This window comes from Solanum stenotomum, chromosome 6 (genome assembly GCF_019186545.1).
Source record: "Solanum stenotomum isolate F172 chromosome 6, ASM1918654v1, whole genome shotgun sequence".
Taxonomy (NCBI): domain Eukaryota; kingdom Viridiplantae; phylum Streptophyta; class Magnoliopsida; order Solanales; family Solanaceae; genus Solanum; species Solanum stenotomum.
Genome location: NC_064287.1, coordinates 34,340,748 through 34,364,788, shown reverse-complemented (window position 1 = coordinate 34,364,788; position 24,041 = coordinate 34,340,748). Strand labels below are relative to the sequence as shown.

The 24,041-nt window shown below is 38.0% G+C and overlaps 1 protein-coding gene across 1 annotated transcript in view; it reads right to left on the bottom strand.

The window, feature by feature from the left end:
- Nucleotides 1-24,041, bottom strand: part of LOC125867098 (THO complex subunit 2) — a 57,506-nt gene that overhangs the window by 13,200 nt on the left and 20,265 nt on the right. Inside the window, exons 11-26 of the mRNA XM_049547520.1 lie at nucleotides 23,575-23,650; nucleotides 23,267-23,460; nucleotides 21,149-21,229; nucleotides 17,157-17,364; nucleotides 16,779-17,021; nucleotides 16,619-16,699; nucleotides 16,415-16,534; nucleotides 16,258-16,317; nucleotides 15,441-15,568; nucleotides 6,104-6,200; nucleotides 5,884-6,012; nucleotides 2,610-2,713; nucleotides 2,082-2,262; nucleotides 1,230-1,411; nucleotides 476-1,082; nucleotides 244-348 (exon numbers count right to left, since the gene is read on the bottom strand). Coding sequence (XP_049403477.1) covers nucleotides 244-348; nucleotides 476-1,082; nucleotides 1,230-1,411; nucleotides 2,082-2,262; nucleotides 2,610-2,713; nucleotides 5,884-6,012; nucleotides 6,104-6,200; nucleotides 15,441-15,568; nucleotides 16,258-16,317; nucleotides 16,415-16,534; nucleotides 16,619-16,699; nucleotides 16,779-17,021; nucleotides 17,157-17,364; nucleotides 21,149-21,229; nucleotides 23,267-23,460; nucleotides 23,575-23,650 — 2,596 coding nt within the window. The remainder of the gene's footprint in view (nucleotides 1-243; nucleotides 349-475; nucleotides 1,083-1,229; nucleotides 1,412-2,081; nucleotides 2,263-2,609; nucleotides 2,714-5,883; nucleotides 6,013-6,103; nucleotides 6,201-15,440; nucleotides 15,569-16,257; nucleotides 16,318-16,414; nucleotides 16,535-16,618; nucleotides 16,700-16,778; nucleotides 17,022-17,156; nucleotides 17,365-21,148; nucleotides 21,230-23,266; nucleotides 23,461-23,574; nucleotides 23,651-24,041) is intronic.

The window sequence follows — 24,041 nt, the reverse complement described above, 5'->3', positions numbered from 1 at the left end:
GAAAATTAGTGTTGTGAAGTAAAATTCAATCACAAATTTACGTGTTAGGATGATAATCCATATTGTTTGTAGACCGCTCATTTTCAGCTGCTGAGAAATGCTCCTAAGGAGAAAATCTTTGGAAGTGAAGTGCTTGGCCAAATTATCACAATAGGGGCAAGTAAGGAACTGAGCTCAGTTTATTCCCCACAAATTTGAACTGCACTCATGTTTTCCCATACATATGAAATGTCACAGACTAACCTTAATAAACTGCCCATACGTAACACGCTGACTGTTTGGATATCTGTAATAGACGGCAAATCCAGGCATGTTTCCACACTCACGTTCATAAATTGATTCATCACCCTTCAATTTAAAATTTAAAAAGTTAGAAGAGGTAGATAGTATAGCTGCACATTATTAGAAACTGCCAGTCAAACTACTACTTCAGTCCATTGAAGGTATTATGCAACAGAGATGTATTGAAGTGTACCTTCCAATAATAAGCCGTCTTCAATGTCTCATACAAAAATCTTCCTAGTCGACCTACTTCATATTCGGTGCAACAACAGATCATGGGTTGTAGTGTCTTACATATCAAAACGTCTATGTGGTTCACAGTGTTAAAGAAAGGTGTTCCAAGGGAATGAAGAGTATTAACAAACACGGCACAATACACAGCGTCCGGCATACTGAATGTACAGCGTGGAAATATACACCGCTGAAGGAATTCCATGTTGATCTTTAAAGTATCAGGACAGGAACTCAGCCATGTATCCTTTTCACGAGTCAGGCGTCTTCGAACAGATGTTACATGCTCTTCATGCCTCTGAAGCTCCGTCGTCAATCGATCTAGAGACTCTTGAATTCTTTCTTTATCTTTTTTCCTTTTTGTGATTGCAGAACTTGAATTATCAGAAAGTTCTTCCAGAGCTTTTAGAGCAGCATGCTGCTTACCAATTTCAGACTCGTAACGGGATCGAGGAACATGAAGATCATATAGTGTAAGACCCCAAAAGGTGGCATACAAGTCTGGGGACAAGCTATTCCAGGCTTTTGAAGGCAACATTGTTTTGATGGTATCAAGAAGATCTGTCCATCTACACATAAGATAAGAAAGGCTGAATAATACTAAATTGATCATACAAGCAGGAAAATAGATTATGTGCAACAAACACAAGTACATGCAAAACATTTATATAATAACACTATCTAACTACTCGAGCCTGGAGGTCAGAAAGTATTACGAGATAGGTTTCTGAGATGAACCAAGATCAAGGAGTAAGTAAGCAGATGAGTCTGATCTTTCAGACTCCTTTTCAGCATTGGCTGCATTCACTGCTTCATCACTATCTGAAGGCCAAAAGACATCTGAATTTCTCTGACACCTGAAGAGCCTCATAACAGGCCGATAAATCAAAAATGCTACCTGAGGAGGTAAGAAATCGCATGTGTTATAGGAAATACTGAAGCATATTACTTACAATGCTGTGAAAACGCTAGAACAGAGAAGACCTAGAAAAAACCTAAGAGGAGAACATTTGGATGGAAAGTTTTGCTGCCATTATTTTTTTAAGGATCCTCGCTGCCACAAATTATAATGCAGACTATGCCACTTGGACAGGGGCCTCTTGAAGTGCAATGGAGGTCACCAACCTCTTTGCACCTTTTTGGATATACATCAAAACAGTTCTTGAATTGTAATATAAACTCCATAACAATTCATTTCAAATCTCATTTTGGATTTTTTTTTATAACCAAGAAATCCAGAGAGCTAGCTAGCACATAGTTCGAAAATCGGGAGATAATGGACTCACCCCCCCAACCCTTCTCTCTATTTAATATACCTGGCATTAGTCCCAGAAGAGCGAACTCATAACATGCTTAACAGACATACCATGCATCGTGCTCTTATCACGGAACAAAAGTTAAGGAGGCTCTTATTTTGTCTTTTAAAATGACAATTATGTCCGTTTAACATAAATAAATCTGAGATGCCCTCTCAGTCACATGGACCCAAGACTTCAACAGATTTATTAAAAGAAGAATCACATGAAACATAAGAAAAGTTAGAAGACACCAATAGAAATCGGGATAACCTCAGGATCAAGATGATACACATGTACAAGCTCTTCCAGAGCTGGAATAAGAACAGCATAGGCAGCTGTTGGAGTCACTGCACTAGACAAAAATTCCACATACTGAAGAAGGGCTCCATGACACCTATCAAACTGTTCACTGACCATTTTAATATATGGAACTTCCGCATTTATAACTACCCTGCAGAGTAAAATGCAAGATTAAAAGAAATCAATTAATACAGTTGTTGAAACACGTAATAAAGGAATCTGTGTTCAAGCACGAGACGTAGCTCCAGGCTCTTGATTGGATCTCGATCGATATAATATTGAAATCACATTGGATGAGCCCAAAAAAATGTATAAACTGATGTGAAGGAAGCAACACAATCCTTCCAGATATAGTAAATTCAGCATCTTTCAAATAGGAGTCAGGGAAAGAAGTTGGACTTGATTTTCACAGGAAAAATGTTTACTCTTCATAACTTCATGATTCGTATTTCGGTTGTGAATTTTTTCTAGGACACATCCAGTATTGTTTATGCTTACAGGGAACGATGTTGAGCAATGAGTAGCAAAAGTGGAATTGCCAACTTTGGTTCATCTTTTGGGAGCAAAGCATCTCTCAGCCTGTTAGTTGATTTAATCAATGCCTGTAAGAAGAGCCATATTTTAGGACATTCCGTCAAATTAGGATGCTAAATGTCAAATTAGAGATCTACAGCAAGCACACATCCAGGTGCAAGAGGAATCCCAAATGAATTGCAATACCATATATTTAAGATTTGTGCAAAACTGAGTTTACTAGTGAAAACAACATAGACAAACTACAACATCAGAAAGACACCTCAAGCCAAAATACGATTATTTGTTTTTGGCTGGAGCGGGAGAGGGAGGGGGTTGATAGATTTGTATGTACCCAAGGCTTTTTAATGATGTTGTAGCTATTCATAAATGTTTGAATAACCCAACAAATTAGTGTAGATACATTATTTATATTTATCTTTTTCATTTGATTGGTACATTATTTACGTTTATCTATAACAAATCCCACTTTACGTAAATGTATTTAACTGGAAACAAGTTTACGAAATAAAAGAAGAATTTTTGAAGATAAGATAAATATATGCAAAGTACCAACATTGCCCTTACTACCATTACTAAATAAGTGGTGGTAAGAGTTCCAGATGCCTTGTCATTTTCCCTCCCCTGTAACAAATGAGCATTTAAAGTAAACAATTTCAACCAAGTCATGTCATTAAGGAGTTGTTGGTTTGTGGAACTTGTATAACAACCTCGAGATAAAATACAGGATCAGTTCATCCAACGTATGGTTGAGCTTTTAATCTAGGATAAGCAATCCCAAGATTATTTATTCCATAACTGTTGTGAAATAACAATCCAAAGATAACTAATCCCTGGATAGAACATCATAATGACAAAAATGCCATTCTCTTCTCCCCCCATAGTCCATTCAAAAGTCAAGGTAAAAATTAACGATAAAAGTTTTACCTAATTTATGTTGTGTAAAGCCAGACACATGTTTTGTACTATACCCTGTATATTCCATTTTTAGTCCATCAACCAAGCATCTACCAATAAAACTATATCTATTAAATAATCACATCATTATTTAATCCTCATATTATAATTCGGATATAACTTGTTGGTACCAAAAGACTCCTAATGGTAAAATTGGGAGGCGAACTTCAAATAAGTTATAAATAGAGGAAGGTGTGATTTTTATTAGATAGAGTTAGACTAAAAGGGAAAGTGTGTCGAACAAAACATGACAGAGGGTATTAGACGCAAAATTTATCTAGCTTTTCCTTTAGTAGAGATAAGAATTGAGGCAATATGTACATTCTAGTTACGCATATAGTTTGTTTCAGGAGTTCAAATTGCAAAGAAGGTAGTCCTTTATAAAAAAAAAGACACTACAATATTTCGGATCATACTTGGGGGTGTTTGGATTGACTTTTTTTAAGTAGTTTATAAGCTAAGTCATAAGTTGATCATATCCAAATTTTGGCTTTAAGCTTATTTTTGTACGTTTTTGACCCAACTGCAGGTGCATAAAAGTACTTTTTGTCTTTCTCAAACACTCACCAAAAAAAAGCTTAAAAGACAAAAACTACTTAAAATAAGTCAATCCAAACACCCTCTTAGAGCCTGTTTGGATAGGCTTATATTAAGTGTTTTTAAGCCAAAATAGTTTTTAAGAACTTTTGGAGTGTGGGCAAATTAAGTGCTTATAAGCATTTGGTTTTAAGCGAAAATGAGAAAAATAAGTCTAAAGCCATAAGTTAGATCCTAACTTGCTTGTAAGTCAAAAGCCAAAAGTCAATCCAAAAAAGCTCTTAGGGTGTGGTTTGGTGTGAAGGAAAATGTTCTCTTGAAAAATAAGTGGGTTTCTTACTTATTTTTTAGTGTTTAGTAAGTAAACCAAAAAAATATAATATAATCTCAAGAGCATTTACATGTAATCTAACAAAACACTATGGAGGTGGGATGAGGTGGGGAGTGGGGGTTCGAGGGTGACGGGGGGTGGGATTGTCAAGAAGTGGGGGTTGGGAGTGTTGGATGGTGAAGAGGACACAATGAACTTGAAATGTCACTTATGGAACTAGTTTTCCTCACCTACTTTAAGGAAGTCATTTTCCTCATTTTAAAGAAACTTGTCCTAGGGAAAATATTTTTGAAAATATTTTGGCCAACCCAACATGGGAAAGTTGAAAAACATTTTCCTCCATACCAAACACACCCTTAGATAATATGAAATTAATTTGATATTGACACCCCTTTTTCTTCTGAGTGATATAAATTGATTTAACATTTAATATTAAGATGCGCAGATGATGTTGACTGATATAAGTTGATTTGATGTTTAATACTAAAATGCACAAATACCCCAATGCGAAGGTGTGAAAGGTCGTCTATGGATGATTTCAAGAGAGGTAGAGGTAGGTAGAAGAAGTATTGAGGAGAGGTGATTAAATAGGATATGATGCACTTGCAGCATACCAAGGACATGATATTAAATAGGAGGTTGTGGAGGACACATATTAAGGTAGAAGGTTAATAGCTAGTGGAGAGTAATCTTGCTTATTCTTACATGCTGGTAGTCGTAGTATTTTCCTTGTAGTTTCTTGTCCTTTGATTTCTGCTGCTATCTGCTATCTCTTGCACTTTGATTATCATACTATTTTGTTGTAGTTAATGTTCCTTTTTTCATAATGTTTTGAGATGCATTCTATTGTATTTTAGCATGATTTTTTCACTCCTGCTATTTCTTTTCTGATGTGATTTTCCTTGAGACGAGGGTCTATCAAAAACAACCTATCTACCTCCTAAGGCAAGAGTAAGGTTACATGCTACTCTCCCCAGACTCCACATGTGGGATTCCCTCTTGATATGTTGCTATTCCTCTTTCTCTCTTTTATTTATCTATCTTCTCTTGCATTCTCCAATACCTCCCTATTTTCTCTCATTTCTCCCTTCTTATCTTGCATCGCAAACAAAAGGGGGGGAACAAATCGGAAGATGGAGCTTTCACGTTTCAAAACATTTAAATTGCACAATGAATGATCAAAATCAATAAGATCATCATATGTTCACTCCAATGTAGAAAGATTTCAAAGCTACTAGCACTTGCATATGCAAAATCGAAATAAAATGGTAATGAAAACTCTTCTAACCCACTTCTTTTGAAGACATTTATTTGAAAATATCATGCTCCAGCACCATTGCAGATTCAAGTAATCATTTTCCAGGATAAAAAATATCTGAAAACTTCTGCAACTAAAAAGAGTTTCTAATGCACCTTATTGTTCCGTGTTATACCAAATGAGGTAGCCTGGTAGCGTAGAGTGTCACTTCCAGCCATGGCATCCAATTGTTCCTCTGTCATATTCTCTGTATACTGTACATTAGCCATTTGCTGAATGAGCTCCTGCACATTATCAACAAAATTCCAAAAGAGGCGAGTTTTCAGCCAGAAAAACCAAATCGCATGTCACAAATGATAATAATAAAATCCATACCTGCATGAAAACAAGCTCAATACCATTTCCTTTCTTCAACTGATTGACAAGATACTGAAAAAGGCCCCTCAATTCCATTGACGGATATTTTTTACACCTGGAGAATTTACCAATGATTATACTAAGACTCAAGCTATGCAAGAACGTAACGTGGTATTAGGTTGACATCATTAACTCTTGTTGAAAACAACTTCTTCTCAATCAACAGGGTGATTTAATCCATTACTGTTAAATAAGTCAAATGAAAAATCTGTATTGCTGAACTATAAATTGCTATGAATATAGTATTTCTAAATATAGCAATTACAAAAGAATCATCAAGAAATATTATAGCACAATTTAAGACACGATTCAAACAATTGACAGATGCAAGATTAAAAGGACAATCAGGGACACAAAGAACAAAGTTTAGAGTGATAAAGCATACAGGATCAGCTTGTCCAACAGGAAAAGATTGTGAATAAACAATACTTGACAAAACTGATTTATCACCAGAAATATATTCCGAAGCGCCTCCATAGGCTGATCCCATATGGAGTATTGACCTACTTGGTCATCCAGCTATCCTCTTGTTCATATTTGGCTTTAATCCCTCTTCCCCACAATAAGTGGTTTTTCTTTGGTGAACTTCAACAACAACTTCATCATTAGAGCTTTACTTTGGATTTCCAGGTTCTTGATACCCAAGCCACCCCATTTTTTCCAAAATGACTGAGTTCCACTTGACCAAATGATAGCATTTCCTCTCTTTGTCACCATGCCATAAGAAGTTCCTCCTGGTTCAATCCAATCTCTTGATGAGCTGGAATGGGAAACAAGGACATCATGTATGTTGGAAGTTAATCAAGGACTGAGTTGATCAAAGTTAATCTACCTCCTCTTGACAAGTATTGGGTCTTCCATCTTGCCAATTTCTTTTGACATATCTCAATAACAGTATCCCAAAGCTCAATAGACTTTGACTTGGCCCCCAAAGGCATTCCAGATAAATGGTTGGTAAAGACCTTACCTCTCCTCCTAGAATAGACGCCAACAGGTTCATGTGGGGAACATCATTAATGGGGTAAAGGAAGCTCTTACCCCAGTTTATGTGAAGGCCTGAGATGCCTTCAAAGAACCAGGATTATTTTGAGATGTCTCAATTGGTTTCTATCAGCATCACAAAATATGTGGGTGTACGGGTAACCGAGTTTCCAAAACTACAGATTGAACACATTGAGGAAAGCTCCCAGGCACAGTCCCCAATGCCCCTTGTCTCTCCTACTTTCTAGGTGAGAGAAACCCACCTTTTTCCGGCTACCCCCACCGGAATCAACCCTTCTCTTCAAAGCCAACAATAATCACCCACTGTGATTATTGATAAATCCGATCACCGGAGTCCATTTTTCCTACCTTCTTCTACTCTTCTGCACCCTCCAGTTTACCCTCTTTCAATGGACAACAGACTTTGTTTTAGATCTGGGAGAAAATCTCATGAGATTTCTATGTATTCATCAGAGTCAGTACTTTGGTTTGATTAGGTGGAAAATGTCAGGAATTCCATTAGAAGGTTAACTGTGAGTAAAGGTGCTTTACTGTGACTATGCGGAAGAATGAGTGATGCATCAGAAAACAGGGGGAAGAACTTTAAATCGTGGAGATGCAGAGACTTCTCTACTTATATTTATTGCTCTCAAAAGTTCAACAAGTACGGGAGGTTCCTTTCCATTATTACAGTTAAGGGATATAACAGAGTTGTGATCATCATTCCAGAAAGTTCTTATAATGAGGGATGGGGCCTGGTGGCTACAAAGATTGAGGAATTTATTACAAACAAAACTAGCACTCCTGGTGCATTTATTACGAATGGAGGTACAACAGAACAACTATTAAATGAGAAGGGCAGCTTCAAAGATGCTCTTAATAAGAGCAAGTGGACTTTAAAGGAAGCTGAGGCTACTGAGGTTGATGTTGTGAAGAACCAGCTTTCTGTGAAAACTCAAGAGGGTGATAATGATCTTCTGCGCAGATGTCTAGTTGGTCGATTCAATGGTGGGGATGAAGTTCCGACTCGCAATGAAGTGAGAAGATGGGCTCAGCAGACATGGAAAGGGACTCAGAATATCCAAGTGTATGACATGAATGGTTTTCAGTATCTCTTTCCAATCAAGGAAAGCAGCTGAACACATTCTTATGGGCGACTGGAGAAGACAAGGGGTCATCTTAACACTTGACTGGTGGTCTCCGACGAAGGGCTCCTTTCCAATCCAAACCAAGTTTGATTGGTTTTGGATCAGAGTACATGGTCTTCCTCTACACCCCTGGTCCACAAGTGTCATGAAAGAGATAGGTGATAAATGTGGAGGTTGGCAGGAAAATGAAGAAGAAACGGAACTTAAAAACCACCTGCGATGGGCTCGCATTCGGGTTAAGGGTCCGAGGGAGACAATACCACTGTCCATTGATGTTGATGATGGAAATCTGATCTTCTCTATGCCCATATGGGTAGAGTCGCCGGCAATGTACAAGAAAAAGGAGATAGTTACTAACCCTAAACAGGTGACTATAGCTGGTAAAGGAGAGCCAAGAGTAGTTCTGGGTTGTGGAAAGTATAAGAAGACTTTTCATGAAAAAGGTAAAGAGGTTGTAGGTCTTTACCCAACAGATTTTGTGGGGTCTGACACACAACAGGTGGTGTCAGCGTTAGAGCAGGTGGCTTGTAGCAGTGCTGAATGTTTGAATTTACAAGAATCTGTGGGGCCTGATCCAATTCTTTTAAATTCCATTTTGCCACCAGACAAGGACCAACCAGAAAGTCCTTTTGGGCCTATTCATTTAACTCCCAGACCAAAGCCCACATCAGAACCATTTATTGAGCCTATTGGGTCACAAGAGCCTTATCAAGAGGAGGACCGGCTCCTTTTTCAGAAATCAACAGATGAGATGAGCTTTTTAATTAAGAAGTCCAATGGATTCACAGAACCCTTTACAAATTCCATTCTAAGGGAGTCGGGCAAATCAGAAAAAATCTTTGAACATTCCAGCATTGATGAGGACACAGAATTCTGCACGCGAATGGAAACGACTCCCAAGAACTTTCAGAGCCTTAGCGTAGACAATTTGCAGATCAAAAAAGGCAAAGAAACAAGCGATCTAGTTTCAAGCCAAATGGATAGCATCAAGGGAGTTGACAGTGAGGGGGAAGAAGGCGTTATAGAGCTCTTCGGAGAACAAATGGTGGAGTATGAGGACCCTAAACCATTAGCAATGGATGACAGCATCGTAAAGGACTGTATTGAATCACAAGCAACGCTAAGGTTTCAACTCAATCTACTCAAACTTAGTCGTTTGTTTAGAGTCTCTACCAAAGGGTATGAAAAAGAATTTTATTCCTTAATCATGAAATTAGAGCAAAACAAGCCAAGGGAGAATCAGAAATCAAAGGATAGCTCATCAAGCAGTAACAACAACAGTGTCCCAAAGGAATTAAGGAATTTAATTTTCAACATGAATTTCAAGGATGGTGAGCCAAGAATCAGAGGGAGAAGCCTACCTATTGTGGAACAATGAGGGTGAAATTAGTTTCATGGAATGTAAGGGGTCTAAATGACGAAAATAAAAGGGGATTAGTTAGAAATCTAGTTAGTCAATGGGGGGCAGATATTTATGTCTTAGTGGAAACTAAACTGACGGGTAACGTAAGTAATCTGTTGCATACTATTTGGAACAATAGATGGGTGGGGGAGTTGCATTTGGAAGCAGTGGAGGGATACTAATACTATGGGACAAAAGGTCTGGGAAGGGGAGTTAGTAGAGAGTGGTGAGCAATGCATTTCTTGCAAATTAACAGGTCAGAACCAGAATTTAACATGGTACCTGACGGCTGTCTATGCGAAGTGCAAAAAAATGGAAAGAAGGGATCTCTGGTGTGAATTGGGAGCCATGAGAAATCTCTGTGAAGGGCCGTGGGTAGTGTGTGGTGATTTTAATGTCATCAGATATCCATCAGAAAGAACAAACTGTTCATCTATCAATGGGTCTATGTCAGAATTCTCTGATTGTATTGAGGAGGTGGAGCTTATAGACCCTCCTTTTATTTGGAGGGTCTTTCACTTGGAGAAGAGGAGAGAACCATACAACTGCTTCAAGGATTGACAGAATAATGTATTCTGCTCAATGGGAGGAACTCTTCACCCTCATTAGACAATCAACTCTTCCAAAGTTGGTATCTGATCATAACCCAGTTCTACTGACTTGTGGAGACATGAACTTCAAGAAGTCATACTTCAAATTTGAAAACTGGTGGATGGGGGATGAAGGCTTCAAGGAGAAAGTGAGTTTCTGGTGATCATCATTTGTAGTTACTGGTACAGCAGGTTTTGTCTTAGCTGAAAAGCTGAAACTCCTAAAAAGGAAATTGAAGGAATGGAGCAAGAATAATAGGAGCAACTGGAAACAACAAAAGGAAGAAATCCTTGACCAAATGGGAGATCCTTAAGGAGCAAAGACCACTTACAGATGATGAATTAACGCAAAAAACAAATTTGGCAATGTCTTTTGAAGAAGTTGCCAAAAATGAAGAGATAAGGTGGAGACAAAGATCTAGAATACAATGGTTGAAGCAGGGGGATAAGAACACAGTTTTTTCATAGAATAGCTAAATCTCGCAAAAGATACAACACCATAGAATCTTTAAAGGTGGAGGGAAGCAATGTCACTGATCCTACTGATATCAAGGAGGCCATCAAGAGTTACTACGAAAATTTGTACAAGGAGACAGAAGTTTGGAGGCCAGAATTACAATTGCAGGGGATTACTTGTATTAATGAGGATGAAAAGGAAGAGTTACATAAACAAATTGAGGAGAAGATTCTAGAATGCATTAAACTTTGTGCGATGGAGAAAGCTCCTGGGCCCGATGGTTTTCCTATGTCCTTCTATCTTATATTCTGGGAGGTAATGAAAGAAGACATCAAAGGTATGAAACACGAGTTCTATAATAATCAGAGGACTGAGAGAAGTTTCAATGCAACTTTTGTGGCTCTCATCCCCAAGAAAGTAGGTGCTTCTGAATTGAAGGACTTCAGACCTGTAAGTCTAATCTCAGGCATATACAAAGTGTTAGCAAAGATACTAGCAGAGAGACTGAAAAGGTGGTGGATAAGTTGGTCAACAAGCAACAGATGGCCTTCATTAAAGGGAGACCGATAATGGATGCTGCACTTACAGCTAGTAATGTGTGGATTCAAGATTGAAAGGTGTTGAGCCTGGTGTAATGTGCAAATTGGACATTCAAAAGGCATATGATCATGTAAATTGGAAGTTCTTGCTGAACACCCTCAGACAAATGGGCTTTGGAGAAAAGTGGTTGGGTTGGATTCATTTTTGCATCAGCACTGTCCATTTTTCTGTTCTGGTGAATGGTGAACCAGTGGGCTTCTTCCCTTCAGAAAGGGGACTTAGACAAGGTGACCCCTTATCCCGCTTTCTATTTATCTTGGCAATGGAAGGTTTTGATAGCTTGATGAGAATAGCAATACAAAACAGATGGATCAAAGGTTTTCAGATACAGGGTAGCAGTGGACAAGTTAAAGAAATTTGTCATTTGCTATATGCAGATGACACTATCATTTTTTATGAACCTCGGGAGGACCAAATAAGATTCATAAAAACAATCTTACTGTTTTTTGAAGTTTCCTTGGGTTTGAAAGTGAATTGGGGGAAAAGCAATTTATTTCCAATCAAGGAGGTGACAAACATTTTGAATCTGGCAGATATTTTGGGGTGCAAAGTGGAGAATATGCCAACAGTTTACTTAGGTATGCCTTTGGGAAATGAACACGAGCATACAAATTTGGGATGGCATTGTGGAGAAAACAGAAAGGAGATTAGCAAGATGGAAGGCTCAATATTTGTCTATGGGAGGCAAACACACTCTCATCAATTCAGTGCTAGACTCCCTTCCTACTTTTTTTTTTTTTTTTGATTTGCACCGGGTGTCCGAGTCTCTTTGAGCCCCGACTAATCCCGGGGGTGCACAGGCCCTCGGCAAGGAGTTTCCCGCAAGTGCACCACGGTTAATTCAGGTTTTACCCAGTCCGATGGCCCTCAGAAATTGTTTGCACCTAGTGGGTTTCGAACTTGAGACCTTGAAAGGGAGCAAACCCCAAGGCTCAAGTCAATTGCCAGCAGGCCAACCCCTGAGGGTTGACTCCCTTCCTACTTATGTCATGTCACTATTTCCATTACCCCCCAAAGTTCTGAAGAAGCTGGACAAATTAAGGAGGGACATCCTTTGGCATGGATGCAAAGAAATTAAAGGTTATAACCTAGTCAAATGGGAGATAACCTTGATAAGCAAAGACAAAGGAGGTATGGGTATTAGAGATCTAAGGAAACAAAACAATAGTCTTTTGATGAAGTGGTTATGGAGGTATAATGAAGAGGGGCAAGCTTTATGGAAGGATGTCATCAGATCCAAGTATGGTGAATACAATCCTTGGTGCAGTAATGTTAGTGTTGATGCCTATGGGGTGGGGGTCTGGAATACTATCAGAAACTTACGACAAAAACTTGAAGCTAATACGTACATTGAAGTGGGAGATGGCAGGAGAACTAAGTTTTGGACAGATGCATGGAACAAACAGATTCCTCTAAAAGAATCCTTTCCAGATCTGTTCTTACTATGTAGTAATCCTGATGCAAATATCAATGAATGTTGGACAGCACAAGGGTGGGATCTAATCTTCAGAAGGTTTTTGAATGACTGGGAAGTGGAGAGAGTGGCCAAATTGCTAGAGCTATTAGAAAAATTCCCTGGCATCACCAATGCTCCTGATTCTTTGAGATGGAAACATAGTAAAGATGGGGCTTTCACGGTTAGCAGAGCATACAAAACGGAAAGTCCACACTAACACAAAAGGTATGGAGAACCTTAGCACCAACTAAGATAAAATGTTTTACATGGTTGGTTGCTAGAAGGGCTTGCCTGACACATGAAGTGCAGAGGAGAAAAGGAAAGATTATAGTATCTTGGTGTTCATTATGCGGGAACGCAACAGAGACCAACCAGCATCTATTCTTGCATTGCAACTTTACAACACAAATTTGGGCCATCTTGCTTAGTCTCACAAAAACAAACTGGACCATGCCCGAGCATACTGCAGATTTGTTGAGTTGTTGGATAAGAAGAGGGGGGAGCAAGAGTCAAAAGGTATGGTGGAGGCTAATTCCACATTGCATTTGGTGGACAGTATGGAAAGAAAGAAATAGTAGAAATTTTGAAGATAGGTCCAATTCCATTCAGAAGGTTAGATGGGATTGTATTGCATCCTTTTATTTTTGGTGTAAAGAGAAAGGTTTAGAGGATACAGAACAGATTGTAGAATTATTAGGACCCTTGTAAGTATTTTTTTTTTTCTTTTTTTTTTCTCTTCTTTTCTTCCCCTATGTTTGTAGGTCACCAGCATCTCCTTAATGCTGAAGAATACACCATTACCATTTTCAAAAAAAAAAAATATGTGGGTGTCATCAGCATATTGCAAATGAGTCACCCCTAGGCTATCACTCCCTGCCCTAGCTACCTCAAAACCCTTTATCCATCCATACAAAGTTGTTTTGAACATAGTGTTCAGTCCTTCCATGGCAATGATAAACAAAAAAGGAGAAAGAGGATCCCTTGCCTAAGACCCCTCTGAGCCTTGAAAAAGCATGCAGGTGATCCATTAATCAACACAGAATAACTAACAGTGGATATACAAAATCCATTTTTGCCCAAAGCGCAACTTCTTCAGCATGCATAGCAAGTACTCCAAGTTTACATGATCATATACTTTTTCTATATCTAGTTTGCATAGGATACCAGGCTTCTTTTGTTGCACTGTTGAGTCTATTGCTTCATTTGCCACTAAAACTGCATCCATCATTTGTCTTCCTTTGATGAAAGCCATTTGTTGTACATCCACCAGATTGGAGATCACTCCTTTCAGCCTCTCTGTCAACACTTTGGAGAATAATTTGTAGATGTTTCCTATCAAGCTAATAGGCCTATAATCTCTTCTTTTTTTTTTGAGTAATGGTAACTTGTATTATAAACACAGGAATACTCAGGATATAATCTCTTAAATCCTTAGCACCTTTCTTCTAGGAATAAGAGTAATGACTGTTGCATTGAAGCTTCTTTCAAAAACTTCCTGTTCAAGGAAGTTATGAACGGCATTCACAATGTCCTGTTTCACAATCTCCCAACACTTGATGAAGAAACCCATGGAAAAACCATCTGGACCAGGAGCTTTATCTCCCGCACACAATTTCAGACACCTTAAGACTTCCTCCTCAGTGAAGTTTTCCTGCAATCTCACCTTGTCTTCCACTAAAAGAGTTGGACAATTATTGAGCATGTTGGTAGGTCTCTGATGAGTGGTCTCTGAATACACCTTTTGGTAGAAGTCGATAATGGCACTTTCTATTCTTGTAGACTCCTCAGTTAATTCACCTTGTAATTTTATTTTTATTCATGAAGAAGTGATGTTTTATATATAATATTGATAAAGCTTATTGATTATTTTCTTTTAGTGAGGTAGATTGCATAGTATGATTGTAACATATTTTTAAAAATTGTAATTCTTTTATTATATAAAAGTTAACATGTTAGAGTTTATTTGCATCTCATAATACCCTTTATATCATTGCAATATTTATACTTGAAAAATCATATTAGAATTTAGAAGTTTTGTTTCTTATGTGTTTCTTTAATCATGTTTTAAAAATAATTGAACTAATAATGTATTTATAATAATCTTTCCTGTTATTATACAATTTTACTACACTATAAATTAAAATTTTAAAGATTCCATGGGGCTTACGCCTTACGCCTCACCTCATGCCCCTACCTTTTGAAACACTGACCTCAACTACATAAATGACACAAGTGTATGCAGTAGCTAAAAATCCCAAGTCACATACTCGTTCCTTAAGGAAGAAGTACAACACAAAGCAGTATTATCATATGCAACAGAATATGTTCAAACTAGGGAGATAGTCCCTCTATTCCATATAAAGTGGATTTGTGCGGCAATGCACACCCATTAAGAAAAAAAGTTTAGGACATAAATTGATCACTACTTTCCACTTTCGCCCTTTTAGTTATTCTCAAACTATTTTATTTAGAATATAAATAATTCAAAGTAAAACCATAAATATGACTAATCAACTCTCTTGAAATTATCACCTAGAAAATGTAAATGAGGGGCAAAACTAGAAGAAATTTCCAACAACTCTCTTCAACTTTGAACAATTCACATATTTTAAACATTGAAAAAAGACTCCAAAATGAATAGCAAGAAGAAATAACACATACAAGTGACCCCAAAATGATGCCAAAGACTGAAGCCAATCAGACAAATTAAGGCCGTCATCTTTCAGCTTCTCTCTCCCACTTTGTGCCAACCGCTCAATAACAACATATTCCAAAATATCATACTCCAGCTGCTTCAAAAAATAAAATCAATAAGATAAAAGTACAAATAAATCATAATATTATCCAATTTTAAATAAAATAAACTCAAAATGCGATCCGACAAACTACTGTATATCTTTCGTGTACAAGTCATGTTAGTTATTTAAAAAAAGAATACAGAGAAGCTTATGACAAGCCATAATAGGAGTGTAAGACACTGGCACATGGTTCCTCAGCAAACTGCTATCAAGGCAAGATGCATGACCATGGTATACAAATTCTGTAACTTCTGCACAATCAGCAGCTATATGGGGACGTTTGTAAGGAATCTGAATCCCTGGGATGAAACCAACCTTAGTGCCCTTCAGGGAGGAAAATTTTAAAACAGATAAGGTTCTTGATTGAAAGTTGGCAAGATGAATCAGAAGATATATTTCCACAATTGAGATCTTTTAACAGACAGAAGACATTTTTTTTGATAAAGGTAACAGACAGAAGACATGCAATGACCAAGCAGCAACAACAACAATATACCCAGTGCAATCCCACAAGTGGGGTTTGGGAAGGGTGGTATGTACACAGCCTTGCCCAACCTTGTGAAGGTAGAGAGGTTGTTTCAGATAGACCCTCGGAACATGCAATGACCAAGCACGCATGAGAAAGAGATACATAAAGAGAAAAGTAGGAGCAGAAATGGGAAAAGAAACAATGACTAGACCTGAGTCAGATACTTAAAAGCGTCTACAACAGGTGTAATCATATCCCTGTAAGCCTCAATCTGCACAGATGAACTGTATGTTAAATCCCTAAAGTCACAACCCTAAATCTTGCAGGACTTGAAAAACATAGGCCTATAGGCACCAATTAAATGATACCTGGTGGACAATTGTTCGCAATACTGTCATTGGATTGGCATGAGCAAGTTTGGCAACCATTCGACCAAGCTGCTTTAGATTTTCTTTTGCAAGGCGCTTCAGGATCCTCCTCGTGTCCAACTGTCACACAAAGTAACATAGCATTTAACAAAGAGACATGACAACAAAAATAAAATGCACTATTTCTAGACAGCAGAATAACACCTTTGCTGTTTGCCTTGCAGCCAAAAGCATTGGAAATTGCTCATCATCCTTCTCCCATTCACCATACAAACGATAACGCAGCTAAAGCAACTAACTTCTGATCAGATTACACCAAATAGCAGCAAAGGCTGTAACATGAAGGTTAAAACCTTAAACCAACCTCATATGGAAGGAGACTCATTAGTTCCCAGATCTCTAGTCCAACTGCAGGATTTGCTGGTATTAATTGTAAGGAAGGAAGCAGACATCCTCCTAATGCTTCTACGATTCTTGACGTAGCATCCTTCAAGTGCATTTGAGGAGTTCGATCTCCAATGGTAACAGTTTGGGAGATAAAGCATGTCTCTCCACTAGTGACAAGCTCATGTGCACAAATGTAGTAACCTCTCAATACTCTGCATACCTGATTATCCCAGAATCAGAAATACCAATCTTAGGAAATATTTGAAATACTTACATTAGAGTCCTGGGAAATAAGCAAAATTAAGTCCCAGCATAAACAAGAAGTCATAATATCACCAAATCAGGGGAACCAAACCTTCTGTAGCAATAACATATCTCGATAAAGATGAGGTCCCACAGAAGAAAGCATCTCAAAAAGCTCTTTCCGAAGATTGATATAAGATCTACTGCTTGATGAATTTGCCACTTCCATAGAGTTGTCAGTGACAACTCCAGAAAGTGAACCCAAAAGTTGCATCTTGCAAACAAGGTCATTTGGTCCTGATATCGATTTTTCAATGAGCCTGATCACATGAATGAAAATAGAAGTATCAGCAAGCAAGATTAATAGGAAGGGCAAATGGCAAAGCTAAAAGACAATTTGTTTTGATGTTTAATGAGAAGCCCATAACTCCCTTAATAGACGTTTAACATCTCCTTCTAATTTGGTATCGATTAGGACATAATATTTGATCTCCATTGGTGCATTAACTGCTTCACCAACTTCCTCTTATCACCCTCATTTAATCCCCTAATATTCCAAGAAAAGATTTTGGTTCTCATTGATCACCAATTGGTGGCCTTCTCTCCTTCCTCAATTCACCTCTTGGTTCCCCTTCCTTATACCTTACATCAAATATAAAATTTGTAACTCCTTTGGGACTAGTTGAGTGTCGCTGTTGCTAACCATTGGTATTCCCCTCCTTTGATCAAGCTTCTGGAATAGTACTTCTGCATCCTTCTCCAAACCATCAAACAGAGTCCCGAATTGCTTGCTCAATTTGATGATGTTATCTTGTGCCAAGGTGGCACCAGCCTCCACTTCCTTGATACACTCACTGGAATCATATTGAATTGGTGTTGGTTCCTCCAAAGGAATTATTTGGCTTTGGGAGGGGTCCACTGTGTTCTCCTTGTTTCCACCTGTGTCAGCCATGTCGAACTCCGAGCTCGAAATCTCTAAGGTTATGATCGCCCCCACCATAACGTTCGCCTCCCCCTTCTGCATGTGTATTGCAGAGCTTCCTTTGATGATAAGCTCTCTTGTTTCATGACCATTACTGAAACTTGAAAAAAAACTCTCCTTCGTGACATTTCCAACAGTTAAATTAACTCTTTCTGTGAAAGGCTCATCAACTAAAGGAGCCGTTTTAAAGGCTGCAGCTTTGGGCATAAAACACTTTGGCCCAAGATCATTTAAATGAGTGTGTCCAGCTAACGAGTAGTCCACTGGCCCACTTAGCTCTTCATTCAGATTTTCTAGCCTTTTACTTAGACCCAATACCGAGTCCTTCATTAAAGAGGTCACGTGGGCACAACCACAACTGTCATCTACTCTCTCCCCAAATGGGTTTGTGTACGAGGATCCCTAGTATTAAGAAATTTTTGTATTGTACCACAGAGGTTACTTTGTATTACCCTCTGATATACAAGACCACAACCTGAATTGACCTAGCACTTCTCTTCTTCGACGAAACTCGAATCTTTTTCAAGCGAGAGATCGTATCTCACATTGTTTTCACCCATATCCAAAAGTAGTTCCTGACTCCGTCTCACGAGATTGACACCTCTTTCGGCATGTTTCTTCCATCGTTTAAAATCAAGATCCTTGCCCACTTCATATGGTTCTTCAACTCTGTCTCCTCTTCAGTAGTCAGTCAACCACCATAGAGTTCCCCAATTTCTGCAAAAACATGCATCCACCACAAAGACACCCAATTTGTGCCAAAACTTGATACGACCAAAGATATAGGGGAACTCCTATAACTTTGATCCAAGTTTCTTTGACTTCCATGGAGGTTGGTACACAACCTAGAATCGGGCACCACCATTCTAGGCTGAGACCTAGGTTTTTCCATTTCCACTGGCCTTAAAGTATTTGTTCAGCTATGAATCTGTTTGGGAATTCAAAGAAGAACGTGTCGCGGTATAACACATAAATATTGACTCCTAAAACATTCTTCCATTCAGATGACGACCACCTTCTGATTTCATACAAGGAAGGTTTCCCTTTCTTGGCCTCTTCCAGATATCCTACAAGACACCTACTCAACAATCCATCTTCTTGGTTCTGCTTGTCTAATGTGCTTGACACCTTTGTTTCTCTATTGCTTTTTAAAAGCCATTTGTTGTACCTTTGTTTCTCTATTGCTTTTTAAAAGCCATTTGCCGTCTCTCACAGCCTTTGAGTGAGGATAGTTGGAGTCTGTAAATCTTGGTAGAGTAACTGTTACTGGTATTTTGGGATTAAATGCTACATCGTTCCATCAAGCATTCAAGACTGGTTCTGGATGATAATAAAAGATCTTCCCCCAGCATTTAAGGCTATAATGCTCATATACCTCCCATATTCATTATGTTTCCTAGTACAATTCTTTCTTTTCGTCAGCGAACTGACATTGAATGATAATAAAAGATCTCTTTATTGGATGATAATAACAGATCTCTTTGTGTCTCATCCATTCTCCCTCCCCACCCTGACATAACACCACTACCTTCCCCGTCAGTTCTACTAGTCTCTTGTTCAATGTCTAACAAAAGAAATAATGATACCATCTTTCCCCTCTCATGGAACTCCCAAGAACTTATGAAAATTAAGGAATTTTCTCCCTGGCCATTGAGACAACTTTCCCCTAGAATGGTCACTAAAGGTTCAGGGATATCTTCCTCTTCCCTCAATCACCCTAAATTTTCTCCAATGTTCACAGACAGAATTGAACATTCCTCGAAACAATGGCAACTGTAGCTGAGAGTTACCCACCTCCCCGTCACCTCCTTACTGCATGTATTTACCATAAACTGTGGACCTAAAGCTTTATTCAAGCTCTCATACCTCAACAGGGAATTTTGACCCCTACCAACCATGCCTTCTTTAATTTGGAGTTCACTGGAATTACCAAATCTAGCCAAAGCTTTGATGGACATAAAGTATTCATGTAATTTCAACATATAAAATATATTTTAAAACACAAACATGAAAAATAATATCCTATTCTCACACTTCTCTAATAATCTTGCGTGAAGATGAATACATGGAAAAAGAGAGAAAAACAAGCTAAGCCAAGGAAGGAAGATGCATCTGTAACAATTTCAGCAAATACTACACAAAAGCAAGGAAGACAAAGTCATGATATATTGGCAACGGCCTCCATGATAATTACCAAGGTTTTGTAACTTCTGGCCTCCAAGGGTTGTTGAAGCTTGTGTTGGAATTTTGTTACGTGTTTGTATAAATGACATCATCCAGTTTTCTAACGTGGAAGACACGAGATCTATATTGATCCCAGGTGCTCGAAAATAAAGTGAGAATACCAAGAAAACTTAAAATCTCGCTGGGAAATAGATTAACCCTCTCGAACTAGGGTTCTGGTGACCGAAATACAATGGTGGCGATCTAGTTGGATGGAAAAGATGAACAGCACTGGGAGAAGAATCACTTAAGAGAATGTCAAAGGAATGTATCACGATCCCCACATGTGCATGTCTTTTGTCAATAAGTCTAGCTGGGTTTTCTTCGGAAGAAGGTTGCGCGCCTTGTGTAAGTATTGGTTTTCGCACATCTCCAGACACTAAAGGTGACTCGGCCAGCAACTTTGGTCAATGAAAAATGCATGTTGACTATCTCTCTTCCTCCTTCACATTGCTAGGGATTGCATAGTATGAATTTTAACAAAAGGGCAATTATACCAAGTAAAAATGAAACGAGGAGGAGAACACTCAACTTTGATTATTCCCTCAAGCTATTGGGTTTTAAACATTGGAGTTCGAATAATATCCAATGTTGCAACAGTAATCTCATTTTTCATATAGCATTTGAAGAAGAAACAAAAACACATAATCCCATATTTGACATTTTTGCGAAGGATAATCTCATTGCGACAAAGTCTAAAATGGGAAAGAAAATCATAGATAAGAACATAATTATTGGAAAGAATCAATCTTAGTTAAATCTGACTGATCATAATTGATACACACTATAATTTACTATACTCCGAAGTCCTAACAAAGAGAAATGACAGTATCAATTACACGTCCACCTTTGCACACAAAATTACAACAGTCTAATTATTATGATAGATTTTGATTTACCTGAATAATCCATCACATATTTGTACATGCTCTGCTGGATTGAGATGTGAGAGACGGCCAAACAACACATGAGCATGATACCTGGAAGTTATAAATGTTATATGTAAAGGTATCCATATGTCTAAATTATAAAGGAAGACAAAAGAGCGAAAGATCAAAATACCACAAACGAGTCAACAAACATGGAACTCAAATGACTCTACCTCTATAGGATGACAGAAATTTTTTACCTGCTGAACAAGAAAAAAGGGATATCTAGGGAAACAGCATAGAGAAAGACAACACTGACAAAAATCAAAGTATATAACCCTACTTTAAAATGGATTCTTCCAACAGAGAATACTCCAAAGAATGTATTCTACTTGTTGAAAGCAAAAACAAAGTGAGTTTATGAAACAAATCACGAGTAAAAATACTTTGCAATTATACAAAGATAAATTAGGAAAACACTGATTAAAGCCTAACAAGTATGTGAAAAACACTTCAGAGTTTTAGACTGCTAGCTAGACCGCACTGCAAATAATCCACTAAATTAGAACTGAGATAAAGTAAAACGTTGAAACAATGTAGAGTACCTCCAAAGAATGGGATAAGAAGCCAATAAAACTTATTTAGCTAGCATACATGTCGGTCATTAAAACAGCACTCTCAGACAAAAAGTAAAAATACATATTCTACGAGTTCTTATAAGTAAGATGAAGTTGGCCATTTAACCTTACCAGTTTCAAAACAAAAAAAGATGAAGTTGGCCATCATTAGTTGATTAGTCATTCTGATTAGCATCTTATAAAACAAATTCACTAATAAAAATCTAGCAAATGAGTATTCTTGACGTTTGAGATATAGACATTTGTGATTACTAAAATTAAATTAAAAAACAATAGCAAGAGAGAATGAAAAGATATCTCTGCAGTCTAAGCACAAAGCATATACACATGTAACAAACCATTCGTCCATAAACTGTCACAAGCCAGTGAAATGCACCATCCTATCTACTCTGCTCCTGGAAATAAATTAATAACAAAAAGTGTCTCCTCGTGTTCATTGAAAGAAGTCTCGAGGCTCTCACCAGATAAAAAGATGGTGAAGAAACAAAGACCGAAGGTAAGTTCTATTCACACATATAGAACAAAGGCACACTGACTACATTCTTTAAAAAAAAAAGGCACATTGAAAATACAATTACATTTGAAAGGATTGAAATTAAATAAACACAGAAGTATGAGGTATAAACAGTGTTATCAAAGGCGAAAAGCGCAAAAAAGCTCTAAGGTCTGTGGGGGCTTTAAGCGCAAAAAAGTGTGGGCTTTAATGAAAAAAGGCGCAAAGGGAGAAAAGAAAACAAATATATATGTTTAGTCCAAGACTAATAATTATAAACATGAATGACAAATATATGACAAAAGAAATTGAAAAAAGAATATGATCAAGTGAAATATCAATTATTTAGTTTCACTTCTTCATAAGAGGCCCATTGGCAAGGAAACGTTTGCCTTAGAACCTTGATGACGACACTGAAGTGCACATAATGAAGTGCACATAAAGCGAGGCAAAGTGCTCAACATGCTTTGAGCCTCGCTTCAGGGTTTAAGCACGCCTTTGATAACACGGGCTATAAACCAAGAAAACATTAGCATATGTCCCATCAGAGGATCAATATCTACCAATAAGGAATAAGGATTAACATGCAGATAAAAACAAAAACATACCCAGTCTAATCCCACTAGTGGGGTTTGAGGATGGTAGGATGTACGCAAAACCTTACCCCTAACTTAGTGGGGTAGAGAGGTTGTTTCCGATAGATCCTCGGGACAGGCAGATAAAAGAATGGATTTTTTTTTTTTAGAAGGAAAAGAATGGATATTATATGCCGAATGTCTGGCACAAAGACAAAAGTAAGTTGCTATCTCACTAGACAAAAGAACTGATATTTACTTTCTAGAAGAAAAAGAGAGACCCAAAAGCTATAGTCAAATATAAAACCCAGAGAAAAGATAGTCAACTATTACATACATAAAATCAGTCGGAGCAAAGTAAAGGTGAACAGATGGCCAGAACACGCACACTAGCAAATGCAAAGGTTAGCTCATAATCATGGAACTACGAAATCAAACTTACCAGTCATCCACTTCAAGAAATCCCATAAGCAAGCCCAGGGGTTGACTATTTTCTAGCTCCGAGGAACGCTCAGCAACTGCCTCTGTTTCCATGTCCAATGCAGCATACAGATCCACTGTCACATCTCCTTGTTTCTCTTCATCCATGAGATCCTTCCCAGTAGCAGCAAGATTTATTCTCCCTATTTTGTTGGCCTACATGAATCCAAGAGGAAAGCTAAAATAACCCCCTAACCAAACAAGCACGCAGAATTTCAAGCTAAAATACCCGCATTGAACAGAAGTATTCACACTAGAAAATGTTGGAACCTCATCAAGTCTCTTAGCTGAAAATGCATTGTAATGGTCAAAAGCATCCTCCTCCTTGGGAAGTAAATGTGCATAACTGAAACAAAAACCAGGTCGTCAGTAGCAATAAGTTGAATTAAATAGCCCAGGTTACCTACCAAAAGGAAACTAGAAAGCCCAATTATGCTTTGGGCCTTTCGCAACTCAAATTAATCAGTAGATGCTTTTGCTTAGAATAAGCAACTTCTTATATCTATAACAAGAGGATGCAAAGATCCTACTTATTATCTCAAAAAGAGAAGACACATAAGTAGCATATTTTTTCCCTGTATTCATTTTATCAAGCTTACAATTCTCTGCCTTCGGTTGCCTACCTAGTGCCCTTTGACACCAATCTCAGGGAAACATCATTTTTATCAGTATTATCAAACGACCTTTTAGATGATGACATTCATATCATCCTTTTACAGGCAGTATGTTGTACACAA